At 42.9% G+C, this 18,811-nt stretch overlaps 1 protein-coding gene across 1 annotated transcript; it reads right to left on the bottom strand.

The window, feature by feature from the left end:
* Nucleotides 1–238: 238 nt before the first annotated feature.
* On the bottom strand, nt 239–18,608 carry LOC140740283 (uncharacterized). Its single transcript, XM_073069416.1, has 4 exons — nt 17,000–18,608; nt 9,601–9,764; nt 5,693–8,266; nt 239–2,205 (listed from the first exon to the last, which is right to left on the bottom strand). Exons 2-4 carry the CDS (start codon nt 9,752–9,754, stop codon nt 1,751–1,753), a joined length of 3,183 nt encoding a protein of 1,060 aa, XP_072925517.1. The 5' UTR covers nt 9,755–9,764; nt 17,000–18,608; the 3' UTR covers nt 239–1,750.
* Between the last annotated feature and the right edge of the window lie 203 nt (nt 18,609–18,811).

Here is an 18,811-nt window from a genome sequence, read left to right as displayed (position 1 = left end):
TTTAGTTAAAGGTCAGCCAAGACAATTAGTTCAGTCTCGAAATCACTGCTACTCAAGTAACAACCTGTAATTTCAGCATGAAAGTTATCCGAAGCTTAAGCCAAACAATATTCCCTAATTAATGTTTATGTTCCACATGCGATAATTCATGACAATTAAAAGGTTATGAGACAATATTTAAACAGTTGGAAGTTGGCAATACATCTTACCCAAAAGAACAACTACAATTGGAATTAAATCAGTTTTTAAACTTTAATGTAAACAAAAGCAAGGTTCCAGATAGAGAGAGAATCTGAACTCCCTCCCCTCCACCCCAAAAGGGGAATGTACAGCAATATCCAAAGCTCTGCAAATATGTCTGGATGCATTTCAGAAATAAACATTAAAAACATGCTGGCAATACACAATTAAACCCGTTTGAGTCAATACATTAGAAGTCCACTTCATGCAGCATAGATGACAGCAAGTTAGTGCATCTTCAGCTATGTGGTAGTACACAGTGGTCCAGTGTTAAGCTCCACCTTTTCCTCTGGTTGGGCAAGAAATGGACACCATCCCTTCAGACTAACAAGTTAGATGTTATATTTACTTGTCTCACCAGGACCAGCACCACATTTGCAAAACAAGTTTTACAAGCTGTTTGTAGAAAGCCAAATACAAAAAAAAAAGAAAAAATATTCAGCCAAGTGTAACATTGCAGGAAGGTGGCTGTCACCGGCAAGATCAATATTGTCCATTTAATTAGCTTCAAAAACCACAGCAGAGTTGGTGGATAGAAAGTGCCAGAGCAAATTTACAACCACAAGGACAATGGCAATTTGAGCAGTCTTGATAAATATTTGCATGCATTGCTGCATTTTTAAGAGTTTCGTTCTTCCCTGCACATTTAACTCAATACAAAAGAAAAAGGTCACTTATGTATTCACCTTTTGAAGAACACTGGCAAAATTTTGCCCAATTGACCTCATTAGGTGAACACCTACTGAACCAACCATTGAGGCAGGTACAATATCATGGCTTCAAAACATTCTAATCCAAGAAATGGAGCACCACTGAGTTTCTGCAACCAAATTATATACACAACTCCACTCAAGCTTCAAAAACCTGCTTCTGGTTTGTGCCCATATAGAACCATTGATACAGAAAGCTGCATTAATACACAAAAAAAAACAAACAAACAAAAGCACAACCAAAAGCCAAGTCAACTTAAATTCCAAATTAAAAAATAGTGCAGTCAAAATTCTTGGAACAGACTTGGACCATTCACAGGCTAGTTGCATATCTTTTTTTGTAAACTGTGTTCATAAATCCCATCCAAAATTTCAGACCGCAAACAGGGTCACCTGAGCAAAGACAATTACTTTTACTGAGCATTGATTGTAGACAAAAGACCAGTTTAGTAACAAAATGTAGAATATTCAAATTTCTTATAACTAAATGAATGTCTAATTTAAGATTTCAGTTAAAGAATTGTTGTGGCAGCCTAAACATTACAAGCTAATCCAATTCTGAACATGTAGACTACATTCAGGTTCAATCCCATTAAAATAATTAAGTCTCTTAAAGCCAGACCTCAAAGTTACAATATTGGAGAATGTCTCGAGCTTATAGCAGTGATATCAACAGCATGATCATAACAAAGCAGATCTTTAGGTCTAAGTATTGTCTGCCTCATATTTCCAATATCAAACTAGACTATCAGATTTAACCAACATTTCAAGCAGAGTATACAAGATGAGCAATGCTTGGGCTAATGGTGAGTCTCCAATTCTACCACTGTCCATTCCCCCTGTGAAGACGAGAGGTCTTCAGGAGAAAAGCTAGTTACAGATGTGATACTGGCTGTGGAGTCATCCAATGGTGATATAAGATCAGTCCATTTGCTCAGCTCTGCTTTGTCAACCATTACTTTACTTTGCAGCTTGACCCCATCACCAGAGAGCAGAAGTGTGTGGTTAATCAACTGCTGGACAACTCCCACTGGCTCAATCTGCAAGGATAATACTCTGTCGTTAGAATCTTCAAGGAGTTCGAAGCATGGGAGATCCTGTTTCTGAAGTTCTTCACTGTCACAGTCATCTTCAAGTCTAGTCTCCTCAGACTCAGCACTTTCTACTTCATAGATTGTGGAAAGGATGGGTGGGAGCAGTGGTGTTATCCAAGGCACACAGTGTGTCTGCAGTGTTTTATCGCCCTCATTCATGCCTGCAACAGGTGACAGCACTTGAAGACTTTAGTTGTAGTTTGCATGCAAGAAGAGTTTTGCTACTTTTATAAAGCTTTCATGCTGCACAATAAAAGTGAACAGTATTGAGATGTTTCTTATAAACTATACATTTCTTGAATGAAAGATTCTACAGATGCTGGAAATCTTGAGCAACACGGAATACTTGAGGAACTCAACAGGTTAGGTAACATCGATGCACAGGAACAGTCAACATTTCAGGCAGAGACCCTTCATCAGAAGTAGAAAGAGTAAGGTGGGGGGGGGGGAGAAGGAATGAGAAAGTACAGGTGGCAGGCAAAAGAGGGAAAGTAGTAAGAAATGGAGAGGATAGGTAGAAGGAAGCAAAGGGCTAAAGGAGGAATCCAAGGACAGTTGACCATGGAAAGAGTGGAACGAGGAGCTGATGAGCATGTGATGAGAAGAGAAGGGGAGGGGAGAGAAGAGGCAAATCAGAATGGGTAATTATAAAAGCAGGAAGAAATTACTAGAAATTAAAGAAATCAAAGCTCATGCCATCAGGATGGAGGAAAATGAAGTGTTGCTTCACCAGTCAGAGTTTGGCCTCACAATGGCAGAAGAGTCAGATACATTTCTTGCACACAGGTCTATTGACTGAGACATGCTAGAGCTGAACTACAATTTCAATAACAAGTTGGTCCACAAAACAAGTTCCATAGTCTTCAGGCACAAGACACTTGTCAGACCAAAGCTTCAAATCAAGCTATTAATTCACATAACATTTTATTTTAGTGCAGAAGTTGCTAAAAGGCAGACAACATTGAGAAGGGAAGCTACAGCTGCAAGCAGAACAATATTGCCCAGGCTTGATAGCAAGAGCTTTGATAGGCTGAAATTTAATATTCATCCAATTGTCCTGGGGTCACCAGTTTCCAATCTAGAGCAATATTTTCACATTCAATGGACAGCTACAAACAAGAACAAAATTTGCAAGAAATTTCAGGTTCTTGATCAATACAGCTGCACAAAGTGACAAGAGATGTTTTGACAGAGCCCAGATGAAATACTAAACATACAAGAGCAGCACACTCAATATAATTGTAATTGCAGACATACAAGATTTATTGGTGACTACTTCAACTACAGTTCACAATCAAGTGCACTTGAATGCTACTAATCACTAGCAGCTCTTCAGCATAGTGGGGCTGCACATTTGCAATCAGGGAACAACCTGCTGAGCTGCCACGTTTTGAAGGAATCAGGTGCCACTGCACAACAACCATTCCCAGTATCAATAAACCCCAGCTGCCAACTTCCAAAAGCAACATGCTCACCCAAGGGAAACTTAAAGGGTAGAAGACATTTAACCTTGGAGGAAAGTGTACATTTTACACCGGATTTCACAATATTTACTGTGTTAGAGCCCCCCCCCCCCCACCCCAAACTCCTGGAGATGTTGAATATGGACCTTGCTGTCCCATGGAATGGTCACAAATAGAGAAGCAAGTGGGGGGGGGGGGGGGGGGGTTGTTTGGTCAACCAGGAAGAGAAAGGAACACAGGGAAAACTACCAGTCCAATCAGACAGGAAGATACCTCTATGAAGGAAACACTCACATGCTAAAACTAGTTAATATTTTAATTGTAGAAGTGTTTGGAGTTAGTGCTAAAGATTTTACTCGTCTTAGACTATAGACTATTTTAGTGTCAAATGCACATTTCCGTAGCAAATTTTATGCCTCAATGTTTAAAAACTAACCTAGCCTCAAATCCCAAATGCAAATTACCTCCACTAATCAACGAGCCCATTTAAACACAAGCTTTTCATTGCCATGGCAACATTCCTACACTTCTTCACTCAGTGTGGAAAGAGCTGACAGCACAAGTGGGGCATGCAAGCTCGATTTCAATGTTTAAGGGAAGTTTGGATAGGTACAGTGATGGTATGGGTATAGCCAGCCATTGTAGTGGCAGTCACACTGGACTTCAAGGCAAATGGTCCTGGTTCAAATCCAAACAGCTTCTCACACACCTTTTCTACTAGTGCAGGGTTGAGCATCTAGCTAGCAACATAACTTCGTAAGAAACACAAATGCCAAAGAAACAGCAAGGTTGCCTCGCAATGCGCCACAGGGCCTGGAAAGGAACAATGGTAGGGGTTATGGGGGCCTATGATTCCAGCGCAGGTCAGTGGGAGTAGGCAGTTTAAAAGGTTTGGCATAGACTAGATGGGCCAACAAGCCTGTTTCTGTGCTGTAGCTTTCTATGACCGACATTCACAAGACTATGACGACATAGAAATAGAATTAGGCATATGGCCCATTGTGTCTAGTCCGCCATTCCATCATGTCAGCTTTATTATCCCTCAACCCCATTCCAAGCTTTGACAAACTCACTAAGAATCAGCCTCCACTTCAAATATACCCAAGATTAGACTGCTACAGGCATCTGTGGCAATGAATTCCACACATTCACCATCCTCTGGCTAAAGAAATTCTTCCTCATCTCTGCTCTAAAGTGACATCCTATTCTGAGAATGTGCCCTTTGGTCCTCAACCTCCCCATTATAGGAAATATCCTCTTTACCAGGGCCTTTTACTATTTGATAAGTTTAAGGAGATTCGCCCCTCCCCCCAATTCTTCTAAACTGAGTACAGGCCTATGGTAACCCTTTCATTCCCAGAATTATTCTTGAGAACATCTTCTGAACCTTCTCCAATATCAACACATCCTTTCTTAGGCAAGGGGCCCCAATGCGCACAATACTGTGGTCTGGCCAATGCCTTGGAAATCCTCACCATTACAACCTAGTCCTCTCAAAACGAACCCAATATTCCAAAGGGCAGCTGGGCTGAATCAGGATTGATCTTTCACTTTGTATAGTAGAAAGCATCAATAAATGGGAAAAAGCCCTGTGGACTGCAGTGTTGTGTGGCTGCATTTCGAATGTAACTTTTCTTCGAGTTGAAAGTGCACTGTTTGCTAAGTAACTCAAAGTTAAAAGACAAGCAGGAATCACATCTTCAGAAAGCAAAGAAAATAGATTCCCCAGTTGCCATTACTCAATTTAATAAGCAAACCATTTCAAGATACATGGAGGGTTGACTTGGGGCGGGTTCAAGAAACCAGATTACATTAAAATTTAATTTTTTTGGATGGCCAACATCCTCCTTGCCCCCTGCAATCTGCCCAAAGCCTGTAGGAAATGGTCAGTTCCATCATATTACACAGAACACTTTATTAATGTTTAAACAAACAAAACAAATGGTTTACACAAGTTCTGGTACTCTGCAAGCTTGTTACTCAGATTCCAGCAGTGATAAGCAAGAACATCCATCAAAATCATGTTAAAATTAAGTTCAGACACACAAGTCAGTGTTGAGTACTTTGCTTGCATTTAGTTCGGCTTTCAGGCATAAATATTCACTATTAGAATCTATTGCACAGACTCCTCTCGCGGCCTGGGGAAGAGTTCAAAATAAAACTTTAATCAAGCTCTATACATTACCTGTCAATATGCTATCATTCTTTTCAAACAGAGGGTAGCATTGCTGCTGCATGCAATCTCCATCTGAATCATCGGGAGCATCGTTCAGCTCTTGTAATTTAGCCAAATCCCCAAGATCGTCTATAGGATGGTCAGCCACAAGTACCTCCACGTGACTGGAAGGCTCCCCCTCACCCAATTTAACCACATCCTCTAGGCAGTCTATAGGGTGGTCAGCCACAAGAACCTCCATTTGACCAGGTAGAGTCTCACCCAACTCGCTAGAATGGTCTTCTACCACCTCATGCACACTTTCTAGGGTTAAAGTCACCTCAGGACAGATATCTGTTGGGCACGCAGTTTCAAAAGAATGGCTAATCTGAAGCGAAGGGGTCTCTTCAGGTCCGTGGGACTGGCTGTCAGTCACAGTGGAAGGGGAGGTCAGCTGGTTGTCAGAGAAACACGGTTGCAATTCCGTTTTTGAGAGCAGACAGTTTTGAAGAAAAAGGGGGTCAGAGCAGTTAAGTGGTTCAAGTCCTGGAGAACAAGGTGTGTCGGTGGTTGCAAGCTCCTCTATTTCATCCACAGCATGTAGAGCAGAGAGTTTGAAATGAGGGGCACCAAATGGCAGGGAGTGAGCTTCAGTTATGGGTTCATTTGCAGCTTTGTCTTCGAACACTGGGTTATCAATCCCTTCCAATCCTTGGGTATTAGTTTTCCCAGCCACACTTTCACTCTCAGAATGATCTTCATCTGAGGACACAAGGGGCTCAGTTGAAGAACCTTCAAGTAGATAGTCTGCTGGAAGAGTCTCTGGCTCATAATCCCCCTTTTCCAAGTGAATTCCCAAATCCTGCTCCACAAGATCCAGTTGGCAGAGCTCATCTCGCTGGGGAAGGCAATTATCTGCAGATTCCAATCTCTCAGACTTGGACTCTACTCCTGAACTGCTATTAAAATCCTTCAGTTCCTCCGGAGTGCTGGTGATGCTGCTGCTCTTGCCAGCCAGGTCAGGACCACTCAGTGTACTAGACTTGGAGACACCCTTGTCTTCAATCTGATCTTCAGGTGAAGTCCCAACTTTCCCTCCAGAAGGCAAGTTTTCACTTTCAACCGGATGTTCCACCTGTGAAGGCTCCCTGCTACTTTCCATTAACAGGTTACAAGGTTTTAAAGCAATATCTTGGTTATGATTTGCGAGTGGTTCTGGATAAAGTTCATCAGGAAGAGATTCCTCTGTATCAGCCTCTTCAGAATATTCATACACGCTCAGCTTCACTTTTTTTGAATTTGATACATTACTGTTGTATTCTGGAGAGCTCTGGTCTTCAAAAGAGCTTCCCAAATCAGACTCCTTTGGATCCTCTTGATCCAGCATTGGTGCAAGGAATACGTTGTCCTTAATTGAAGGTATGTTTTCAGATGGAGGATTCAAAGCACCAAGATCCACAATAGACGGAATCCCTTCAAAACATGGCAGAATAGAATCCCTTTCACAAATCTCTTCACTAGGCAGCACACACTCTTCCAAATCACCGTTTGTGGATTTGGGAGAGCTCTTGTCTTCAAAAGAGCTTCCCAAATCAGGCTCCTTTGGATCCTCTCGATCCAGTGTTGATGCAAGGACTATGTTGTCCTTAATTGAAGGTATGTTTTCAGATGGAGGATTCAAAGCACCAAGATCCACAATAGATGGAATCCCTTCAAAACATGGCAGAATAGAATCCCTTTCAAAAATCTCTTCACTAGGCAGCACACACTCTTCCAATTCACCATTGTTTATATTCATCCCTCCATCAGTCACATTTTCAATATTAATTAGTTGAACTTCAATATTGTTTAAATTAACTGCTTTGATCACCTCAGCAACACCATGTTCACTTCCACCAAAAGCTTCAATACTTTCTATTTTATCTTTATCATTTAAATATAACTCTGTTTCAAACTTTTGGTCAAAATTTATCTCCACTGTTTTTAATTGGCCAGGTGATTTGGGTCTCAACTGCACCACTTGCTCCATTTCTTTGGGTGGCCCCATGCGTGCACTTGCTTCGAGCTCATCATTTGCCACCTTTTTTTCAACAGGGGAAGGTTCGTTAGCCTGGCTGAGACAAGGGGTCTCCTTCACCTCTTGAGAGGAGGGTACGTATGTAATGGCCAGGCTACTCTGTGGATCCTGAGCCACAATGGATGGTACAGGCAAGCTGGGAGCAGCCTCTTTGGTCTTCCTTTCTGCTTCACACTCAAGCCGACTCTCAGAGGACCTTTGCTTCCTAACGTTATTCTCAGAGAGGGATTTCCTGGGGCTCAATGACCTTCGGTTTGAGAAGGGTCGCTTCTCAACTGCTTTGGGTGTTTTAGTTGATTGTAGAGCAGTGCCCACTGAGCCCTTGGAGACAGAGGCACCAGGCTGTATCCCATGCCCCAATTTAGTTGGCATTTTGACCTTTAGCCTTGCATCTGAATGTTTTGCTTCAGTCGCAGGAGCTTCTGTAGGCTTTGCCAACTTGGCTTTAGTGGACATGGCAACACTGGGGGTCTTGCTCACTTCCAGACTGGGCATCTTCTTTGGCTGGGAAGAGATTTGGGTCAACTCTGAAGGGGGGTGGGGAGGAAAGGAGGAACAAAAAAGTAAAACAAAATTATTAACACTAAAAAAAAAACAGGAATTAGCAACTTAGCCAAGTGATTACCTTCACACCAATGTACAGAGGTAGCATGATTGCCTTTGGCTTAGTCCCAAACACAACCACAAAAATAGGGTGGCTGTTTGGGGTCAAATCCTGGTTATAGGAAAGATGTGGAGACTTAGAGTGCAGAGATTTACCAGGGTATTGCCTGAATTAGAGATGAGAGAAGATTGAATGAACAGGGCTTTTTTTTTGGGGGGGGGGGGGGGGAGGAAAAAAGGATGTTGAGAGGTGACTTGAAAGGTGAAAGGGCATAGGATTGAGTGAATAGCAAGTGACTCTTCCTCCCCACTGGTGGAAATGGCCTACACCAGGGAGCATGATCTTAAAGTGATCAGGGGGAAGTATAGGGAGAGAGACGTCAGAGGTAAGCCTCACCATCCCACAGTGAAGAGGAGGCACTGAACACCCTGCCAGGGGTGACAACAGAGGCAGATATATCAGGGACTTTTAAAACTCATAAGCACATGGATGATTGGAGAGAAAAGAAATGGAGGATAACGTGGGAAGGGTTAGATTGATCTTACAGTAGGTTTAATGGTTGGCACACATCAAGGCCGGAGAGCTTGTAGTGGGTCTACTGAGCAGCAAGACACTCAACTTTCAGGCCCTTGAAGCTTGTGTACTTAAAATAACTTTCCCATCACTTACAGAAGTGCTTACGTCTTGGATCTCATGCACATCAGAAACTAGAGTGGCCTGGGCTACAAACGTGCCGATTTTACGTGGCCCTTCTATTTCCAATAAACGTGCACATCTTCTAAGATGTCAACAGATTGTATGTAGCTCTTGCACACTGGTCCAGACTGGAGTGGAGAGAATGATGCATCTTCAGTGTCAATACTAAAGTTTGGATTTCAGCTATGCTATATACAGAGTGTGTATCCTGGATTAAGGCAATCCAAAAGCATTATTCACACCTCAAAATAAAATATTTGTCACTAAGACATCCGTTAAAGGCTGAGGCAATAGAAGAATTGTTGATATAGCACTTAAACTTGGTCCCTTTGCACAAAAAGGGTTCAGACAACATTTGTACAAACTGGTTCAGAGCAGGCAATGTGAAGACTAGATCAATACCTGATTAAAGGTACCAATTAACAAGACGTGAAATAAATCGCACTGCAGAGTTACTTATTTCATCTAGTAACCATCTTTTTAATAAATATTCCAGTAAGGGCAAATATAGGATATTAAAGTCCAAATACAGGCCACCTTTGGAGAGATTTGGGTTCCCACCTTTCCTGGAGGCAGGGGGCAGTTTCTCCGGTTTGGCTCCTGCAGGCTGCACACCAGGTTTGGTAGTTCGAGCAGAAGCTGAGCATTCACTGGGCTGTTTAGGCGTTGGCTGTTTTCTTGTTGTGGTGGCACTTGGTCGGCTCAATGCAGCCATTCTGTTGGGTCTTTGAAATGAAAAGAAAGGGATTTCAGTTAGAGAAGCCATACATTCATACAGCTGTAAACACCATAACACAAGAGCAGAATTAGGCCATTCAGTCCACCATTCCTACATGGATTTATCCTTCTCAACCACATTCTCCTGCCTTCTGCCCATAACCTTTGACATCTGAAGAACCAATAACCTTCGCTTTAAATATACCCAAATGCTGCCTCCAGAGCCATCTGTGGTAATATATTCTGTAGATTCACTACCCTTGGCTAAATAAATTCCTCATCCATTTCTAGGGACATGTTCTTACTATGAGGTTGTTCCTTTTATTCCTAGACTCAGTGTGGGAAACATCCTCTCAACATCTGACAAAAGTATCTAAATCAACACGTTACCAAAAGTGAAGTATTGGTGTTGTGGAAAGACTGGCCTAACTAAGGAAGGGAAATATTGGTGCTACACTCCAACCATGATTCATGGCTTGACCATAACCTAGAGGAGTTTAATTAGACTATTCAGTCATAGCAATTTCCACACCCCTTCTATTCACCTGCCCTCTCCCCAAAATCCCTTTAAAAAAAAAAAATCAAGAATCTATCTCTAGCCCTCAACGAGAGAGTGTGCCTGTAGTATGCCTAAGTATGGGTTTATGGACTAGTTTTTGTTGGACTGCAGTTCATGGGCCTCTGCTGTTGCTTGCATGGTAGGTGGAGGGCACTGATGCTTCTTTTTGGAACAAGTGGGGGAGGGTTGATGAGTTTGGGGGGGGGTGCTTTGGGTTTTAATGTTCACCTGTCATTTTTGGGGGGCTTGCAGACATCCACGAAACCAAGAGCAAGAAGTCTGTATGCATTCTGATATTAATGGAACCACAAACTTCAAATAGGATTGGCGGTGCTGGAAGACTTGTTCAAATTCCATAACCGCTGAAATTCATCTTCAGCTTACATTTGATTCACAATAGCATGCAAGCTGCGATTCCAACTCAGCGGCAGCGAATTCCAGTCTCCCGCCACAAATGTCAAACCCAGAAACTGTGGAACTTGTGCCCCAGAACCACTGCCACCCCAGCTTCATCAAAAGGCCGTATGCATCCTCGTAGCGTTGTAAAAACTTACACAATCATTGACCTGTCAAGCATGCTTTACACTGCTCTTCCACTAACCCATCCTTTAATAAATGGTTTTCTAAGACCTTGGGGGGGGGGGGGGGGGTGGAATGGACCACTTCCCACACTGAGCCATAAATGCAGATATTGATGAAACACTTAAAACACCAGTTCCAGCCAGTTGAGGGAGTTTTAGTATCACATGCCACTCCTGAAGGGTCTCAATCCAAATCTTTGACTGTTCATTCATTTCTGTAGATTCTGCCTGACCTGTGAGTTCCTCCAGCATTGTGTGTTGCATTGGATTTCCGGCATCTACAGACTTGAGTTGAAAATGGTGCTCAAAGCTGGCACAAAATTCATGGCTTACTGGACAGCAGTGGTCTCCACTCACCCGCATGCTTCTGATGCGTACACTACCCGTGGCAAGCAGCTGGAGAAAGCATTACCAGTCTCTACTCACAATACTCTACTAGAGGATCATGTGACCTATTACCCACACCCAGCCTCATAACCTCAGCATCATCAGCTGGGCAGGCCATATCAGACAGACATCCACCAAGATTCCCAAAACATACAAGTTTTGTCAGAGGAACAGCGTACTGTTTGAAGGAAAAGCAGGTGCTCCCAAACTTCAAAAATCTAGAAGTATTGTACACAGGCTCTTCAGCCCAACTTGGGCATGCTAAAGATACTCACTTAAGCTAGTCACACAATCCCTCCAAATATTTCCAATGTACCAATCCAAATGAATCCTGGAGATGTACCATAACCTAACAAATCCAGGTATTCTCTAGCCCATGACCACTCAGCAGAGTAGGAACCTGCAGAAAGCTGAAAATGGAATACATGCACCCAGAGCACGGGGAAGCCTACTGCAGAGGGTCGCCCTACCCACCCCACCTCTCCCATTCAGGCAGTTGACACCACAGTTGTTCCACATTCTCAGCCAACTTACACAATCAGAGCAGAAATCAGTCATCCTCTCTAGAAAGACTGCACGAGAACCATCAAGATTTTCAGATGTGGCCAATACAAAATAACTAAGACTTCATCTATTAAAATAGACATTGCCACTACATCTAGAACTGTAAAAACTGCCACCAACAACTTCCTCCCAGTTCAGAGACGCTGCTGACCCTCAAAACAATAATTGTCCTTTGGTAAATAAGGCAACTGAGAGTTAAAGAATTCAGTCCAATGAAGGGCAGCCTGGGCAATCTGTTCAAAACTCAGCCATGTTGCTGGTCACTTTCAGTCTACTCATTTTATGCTTCTAAACTTGGGAAGTTCAAAGTCTTTACTAATTGGACTTAATTGGCAATAAAAAGTTGGAGTTGGGCCTAGAAAGAGTGGTAGATGCACTTCTATAGATGTGTAGTAGAAACTGGTTGCATCACAGGTTGGTGTGGAAACACAGATGTCTTTGAATGGAAAATACTACAAAAAGTAGTAGACTTGACCCAGTACATCACAGGTAAAGCCCTCCCAGCCATTGGACATATCTACATGAAACACCATGTTAGGAAAGCAGATTCCATTATTAGAGATCCCACCACCCAGGCCATGTTCTTTTCTCGCTGCTGCTGTCAGGATGACACAAGAGCCTCAGGACTCATACCACCAGGTTCAGAACAGTTACAACACCACAGCCATCCGGCTCTTGAATAAAAGGGGATAACTACATACTTGTCGCATCATTGAGACACTTCTCTCAACCAATGAGGGTACTTCAAGGAATCTTCATATTTACATTTATTACTATTTATTTACATTTGCAGTTTGTCTTCTGCACTCTGAAGACTTTCATTAATCCTGTTATAGTTACTATTCCATAGACTTGCTGAATATACCCGCAGAGGAAAAAAAAAATCAATCTCATGGTTATACACGATTTCACACATGTACTTTGATAACAAATTTACTTTGAACTTTGGGCATATCCTAACTCATACCAAGTGCCAGTTACCCTCCACATCTCAGTTTGCTTCCGCCTTTGGTTGTCAGTTAAGCACAGATCAACTACAGCCACATTTCTAAATCTTCTTATTCCCCACATAGCAATCATGACCACAAATCCACCACTGCCTCAGATGTGCTTTGTTAATTCATGCCTCAATGATTAATATTGATTGCCCTGGGCCATCAAGGGCTCCAAGTCCAAACTTTCCATTTTGAAATGCTCTTTAAACTTGGCTATCTCACTACCTTAAGACAGTTTAATATCTGACATGTTGTAAAATTTGTTTTGTGGTACCAGTACAACCCAATAAAAGTTACAGTAAATATACAGTATATTAAAAATTAATGCAGAAACAGAGCATTCATTGTCCATGCAGAAACCCAACAGTGGTGGGGAAGGAGCTGTTCCTAAAATGGCGATTGTGTAGCTACAGGCTCCTGTACCTTCTCCCTAATGGTAGTAATGAGAAGAGAGCACATCCTGGGTGATGGCGATAACAGTCACCTACATAGTTAATGGTAACAGCATCTGTAGACTGTATGGGGTGAAGTTTTCCCAGATAGAAGGCACCAAATACACAAATTTGCCAAGCAAAGCAATTGAATCTGATTTGCACCTGGAAAGTTGGTTTAGTATTGTATAAATGTTATTGTCAAAGAATTGTAACAGTCCTTTATGTCAGACAAACTCTTAGCCCGTCTCAACACTCCCACCTTGTTCCATCCATCACTGCCCCCCCCTCACCTCTTACACCAGCCCCTCTTCCAGTCCTGAACCAAAATTAACTCCTTTGCCTCCACAGATGCTGCCTGACCCACTGAGACACACAAGTTTTGCTCCTAGCCAAACAGACCAGCTCCACGGAACAGAGTTCCCTGATGTTCTGCCTCGGCCCAGCAGATGGTGCCATTTCCCTTCACTCAACTATCAACATAACTGTGAACAGATTAGGGAACACGGGGAAAGCCATGGCCAGGGGAAATAGTTGCATTTTGCATTATTCTATCCCAACAAAATGCCAAAATCTCTCTTCCAAGCACCACCGGATCAAGATGGCCATCGATCCAGACCTCAGGTCAATTTGTAATGGAACAGGAGCGTGAGACTACTACTGTAGTAGCTGCAAGATAGGTTGCAATTTGTGACGCTGTACAAGGAGTTTGTACATTCTCCCACATTCAGAGATTGTATAGCTAGAACTAATGAGTTGTGGGCATCAAGCAGATTTGATGAAACACATTCACTGTTTTGATGCACATGTAACAAAGCTATCATTTAAGACTTTCGTACAGATTAGAAGTGTTAGGATTGGCATGGCATCTCCAGGAAGATCAACTCTAATACTTCCAAATAAATAAATAAATAGCCACTTCTGCTCTGGATTCACCTTTGCGTTCTGTGCTGGAGGCTACAAATTTAGCCCAGTGAGAAACTAGCCCACTGTTCAGACTTGTCAAAAGCCACCTAGTCTTTTATTGACACAGCAGCAAAATCTCAACATTGCCAGCAGCTAGATGCCCAACAGGTATTATATAGTGGCCTATATTAATAAGGGAGAATGTCCAGTTTGTCTATAAAGCTTTCCAAATTGGATTAATTCTCCCACTCCAAGCCCTTTAAATATTCACTTTTGAAAATGTTTGCACTCAGCAGCAGTCAAAAAGGCCACAACATTCCAACTCAGACATCTTCACACGCCGCACAAAGGGGGTCTGAATTGTCATTTGAAAAATGTTCTGTTTAGTGAAGACTCAACATCCCTACCTTAAGTCAATTTTCATAACATCTCCAATGCAAGATAGTGAAGAAAACTCATTACCATTTGGGAGAGTCCACAGGATAGAGACATTTACAAATATTTAATAAAGATCAGCTTTGTCACGTGTACCTCAAAACAGTGAATCAGGGAAGATTGTACTGGGGAGTCGGGAAGTGTCACGATGCTTCCAGAACATAACCTGCCCACAACTTACTAACCTCGACTGCATGTCATTGGATTGAGGGGAAAGCACAGCACCCAGAGGAAACATACCCAGTCACCGCGGTGCAGAACACAGGAACTCCTTCCGGGCAGTGGCAGGAATTGATGTCCGATTAAACAGCTGACACTAATAGAATTTACACTACCAAGCAGCAGCTAAAGAGAAACACAGCAAATCAAAAGTCTCAGTACTTTCTTTCCAAACTTAATACAAACTGATGTCCAGTGAAATTGTCTCCCCACTTACTGATTCACTCTCATTTTCGACTGGATGTTAAACCAGAGGTTTATCAAATTCATCACCCTGCACCTACCCAAGAAGCAGGTAGTGTTGACAGCATAGGTAAAGGCAAAACACAAGATGTCACAGTGCAGCTCATTCTGAGGGTACAGCTAGTTATTGGTTAAGTCCTCTCACCTGACCTCCACCTGAACAAACAATAGAGTCTGTAGTTGGGCAATACCTACTACATCCAATAATTGAGATGCCCGAGATAACAAATTTAACTGAGGCAACTATAAATGTGGTATTTCCCCAACCTAGATCCCAAAGCACTCATACTCCCACACAAGAATGTACCATAAATCACTTAAAAACACACACAAAATTCTTGTGGAACTCAGGTCTATCCCACCACTGCCTCCAAGGAGCTTGTGCTGTTTTCCATGACCACATGGCTTTCCTCCAGGTGCCCCAGTTTCCTTCCAAGTACCAGTTAGTAGATTAAGTGGTCATTGTAAATTGTCACGTGATTAGGTTCAGGTTAAATTGCCGGGGGAGGGGGTGGGTGCAATGGACTATTCTGCGCTCTACCTCAGCAAAATAAAAAATTAAGAGGAAAAGAGTTGCACTTTGGGCCAAGACCCTTCAGCAGAACAAAATGACAACTCCATTTCTCTCCATAGATGCTGCCTGACCTGCTGAGATCCTCCAGCACTCTGAATTTCCAGTATCTGCAGAATTCTGATAGCAAGCCAGTTTGGAGGGATTACTTTCCCAGTGTGCCACCCACTGGGACTAAGCAACTCCTTGCTACTCAGGTCCTGGAGGCCAAACACTCACCCGTTTGTTCAAGTGTGCAGCCTGAGCAGCATGGAGGCAAGGTTAGTCACAACAGCAAATCCAAAAAACAAAACAAAATAAAAATCTTACTGGCAAGGAGTTCTGCCTTCAAGATGGGGGTTTTTCAGTCAACTGAGCAACTAAAAAGGCACTGGATGCTGGGAACCAGCCAGTCCAGGAAAGACAAATAGTACAAAAAAGCTGGTTGAGTTACAGCTAGCAAGAAAGATGGGACAATTCCAAATGACTGCCTGCTCAGATTTAAAAACTAGGCCCATTCTGGATATTACAATAAACACTGTCCGTTAGTGGGTTTTTTTTAAATTTGATTCAAGTCATTAACCTGGATGAAAATTGGGCATTAAAACCACCCAGCAGTTAGAGCCATTGCCTCATCTCCAGTGACCCAGGTTCAATCCCAGTCTTTGCATGTGGAGTTTGCACATTCTCCCTGTAACCCTGTGAATGGGAATCCCATATCCAGTTTGAGGGAATTAGTTTGGGCAACACAGTAGTGTAGCAGTTAGCACAATACCATTAGAGAAACAGAAGTGAAAGTTTAATTCCTGCTGTTGTCGGTAAGGAGTTTGTACATTCTCACTCGTGACCTTGTGGGTTTCCCCCGGGTGCTCTGGTTTCCTCCCATGTTAAAGGGTCAATAGGTTAACTGGTCACATGGGTATATTGGGGGCAGTGGTGGCTCAAGGGTCTATAGCACTGCATCTCTAAAGCAAGTGCTGCTCAGAACAAGCCTTCCAATAGTTGCACAAGTCAGATTGGATGGGGCATTGTACTGTTTCAACACGTACAAACAAGCTGGAGGAACTCAGCAGGTCGGGCAGCATCCGTTGAAACAAGCAGTTAATGTTTCAGGCCGAGACCCTTCGTCAGGGCTGAATTGAACAGCATTGTACCGTTTCCCTCCTCTACCTTCTTATTCTGGTTTCTTCCCTCTCCACCCACACCCCCCCCCCCCCATCCCCAGCCATTCCTTCTCAGTCTGGACTCAATGTCCACCATTTCCATAGAAACTGCCTGGCGTACCGAGTTATTTCAACATTTACTGTGTGTTGCACCAGATTTTCAGCATCTGCTGACTGGTCGCAACTAGCTTAACGTGCTGGACCCTTTACCTGCCCGCTGTGCTGTGTAGGAGCTTCACTGGTTTTTCCACTGGCTGTTTATCTGTAGTAACACCAGCTGGTTTCTTCAAAGCTGTAGGAGACACAATAAAGTTAACCAGCAAGTCACCATTTTCAAACAATAACTACAGTGCCTGAAGTATTCACCCCCACTTTGGAAGTTTTCATGTTTTGTTTTACAACTTTTAGTCAGTGAATTTAATCTGGCTTTTCTGACACTGATTAACAGAAAAAGAACCTTGTGTCAAAGTGAAAACAGATCCCTACAAAACGATCCAAAGTAAATATAAAACACAAAATAATTGATTGCATAAGTATTCACCTCCATTCAAGTCAGTATTTAGTAGAGACAACTTTGGCAGCAATTACAGCCTCGCGTCTGTGTGGATAGATCAGCTCTGCACATCTTGACATCACAGACTTTCCCCATTCTTCTTTACAAAACTGCTCAAGCTCTGTCAGATTGAATGGGGATCAGCCTTTTTCCAAGTCCAGCCACACACTGGCTACTCCAGGGCATTAACTTTGGTGTTTTTAAGCCATTCCTGTGTAGCTTTGGCTTTGTACTTGGGGTCATTGTCTTGCTGGAAAAGAAATCTTCTCCAGAGTCAGTTCTCAGACTGCATCAGGTTTTCCTCTAGGATTTAATGTAGAAAACCTACCCAGCACAATAACAGGTCCTTTGGCCCATAAAGTGGTGCCGAACATGTCCCTACCTAGGAAATTACTAGGCTTACCTATAGCCCTCTATTTTACCAAGCTCCATGTACCTATCTAAAAGTCTCTTAAAAGACCCTATCGTATCCGCCTCCACCGCCGTTGCCGGCAGCCCATTCCACGCACTCACCACTCTCTGAGTAAAAAACTTACCCCTGACATCTCCTCGGTACCTACTCTTCAGCACCTGAAACCTGTGTCCTCTTGTGGCAACCACTTCAGCCCTGGGAAAAAGCCTCTGACTATCCACATGATCAATGCCTCTCATCTTCCTGTACTTTGCTGCATTCATTTTACCCTCTACCTTCACAAGCCTTCCAGGGCCTGCAAGTGAAGCATCCCCACAGCGTGATGAAACCACCACCATGCTTCACAGTAAAAAAACAAAGCAGTGGATACCTGGACTGCTGTGTCTAGGTATGATGGTGGAGGCAAATACTTGGTTCCACCCTCCCCCCCCCCGAGACATCTTGATAGGCATGTGGATGCAAGGAAGATTGAGGGATATGGGTAGGAGGGATTAGTGTCTGAGTGTTTTTGATTTGCTTTTCAAACTGGTTTGGCACATTATGAGCTGAATGGCCTGGTCTCCATGCTGTACTGTTCCACATTCGATTGTCGCCAGAACTGAAGGAGAATTGCCCCTGCTCCAGTGCCAAGGCTGCATGGATCGTATAAAGTGCATAGAGAAGGAAATCAGTGTATTGATAATGTTTACGTACTGAGATAGTGCTGAATAGGCCCTTCCAGTCACTCCTCCCAGCAATCCCGATTTAATCTGACCCTAATCACAGGGCAATTTACAATACCCAATTAACCTACCAACTGGTAGGTCTTTGAACCGTGGGAGCAAACCAGAGTACCCGAAGGGAAGTTAAACTCCTCATGTGCTTCTTACGTGCAGAATTGCGCTTCAGGTGGCAGGAATTGAATCCCAATCACCGGTATTGTAAAGTTTTGTGCTAGTCACTATGCTAATGTGCCATCCCATTAAATGAGGGAGATCAAACATTACTTATGCATAACCTAACATTTGAAGATTTATTGTCCCAAAACTAAAAAAGGTGTGACATCCAAATATGGAAG

Source organism: Hemitrygon akajei, chromosome 16 (genome assembly GCF_048418815.1).
Source record: "Hemitrygon akajei chromosome 16, sHemAka1.3, whole genome shotgun sequence".
NCBI lineage: Eukaryota > Metazoa > Chordata > Chondrichthyes > Myliobatiformes > Dasyatidae > Hemitrygon > Hemitrygon akajei.
The sequence above is the reverse complement of the archived record's forward strand: the minus strand, read 5'-3'. Positions and strand labels throughout refer to the sequence as shown.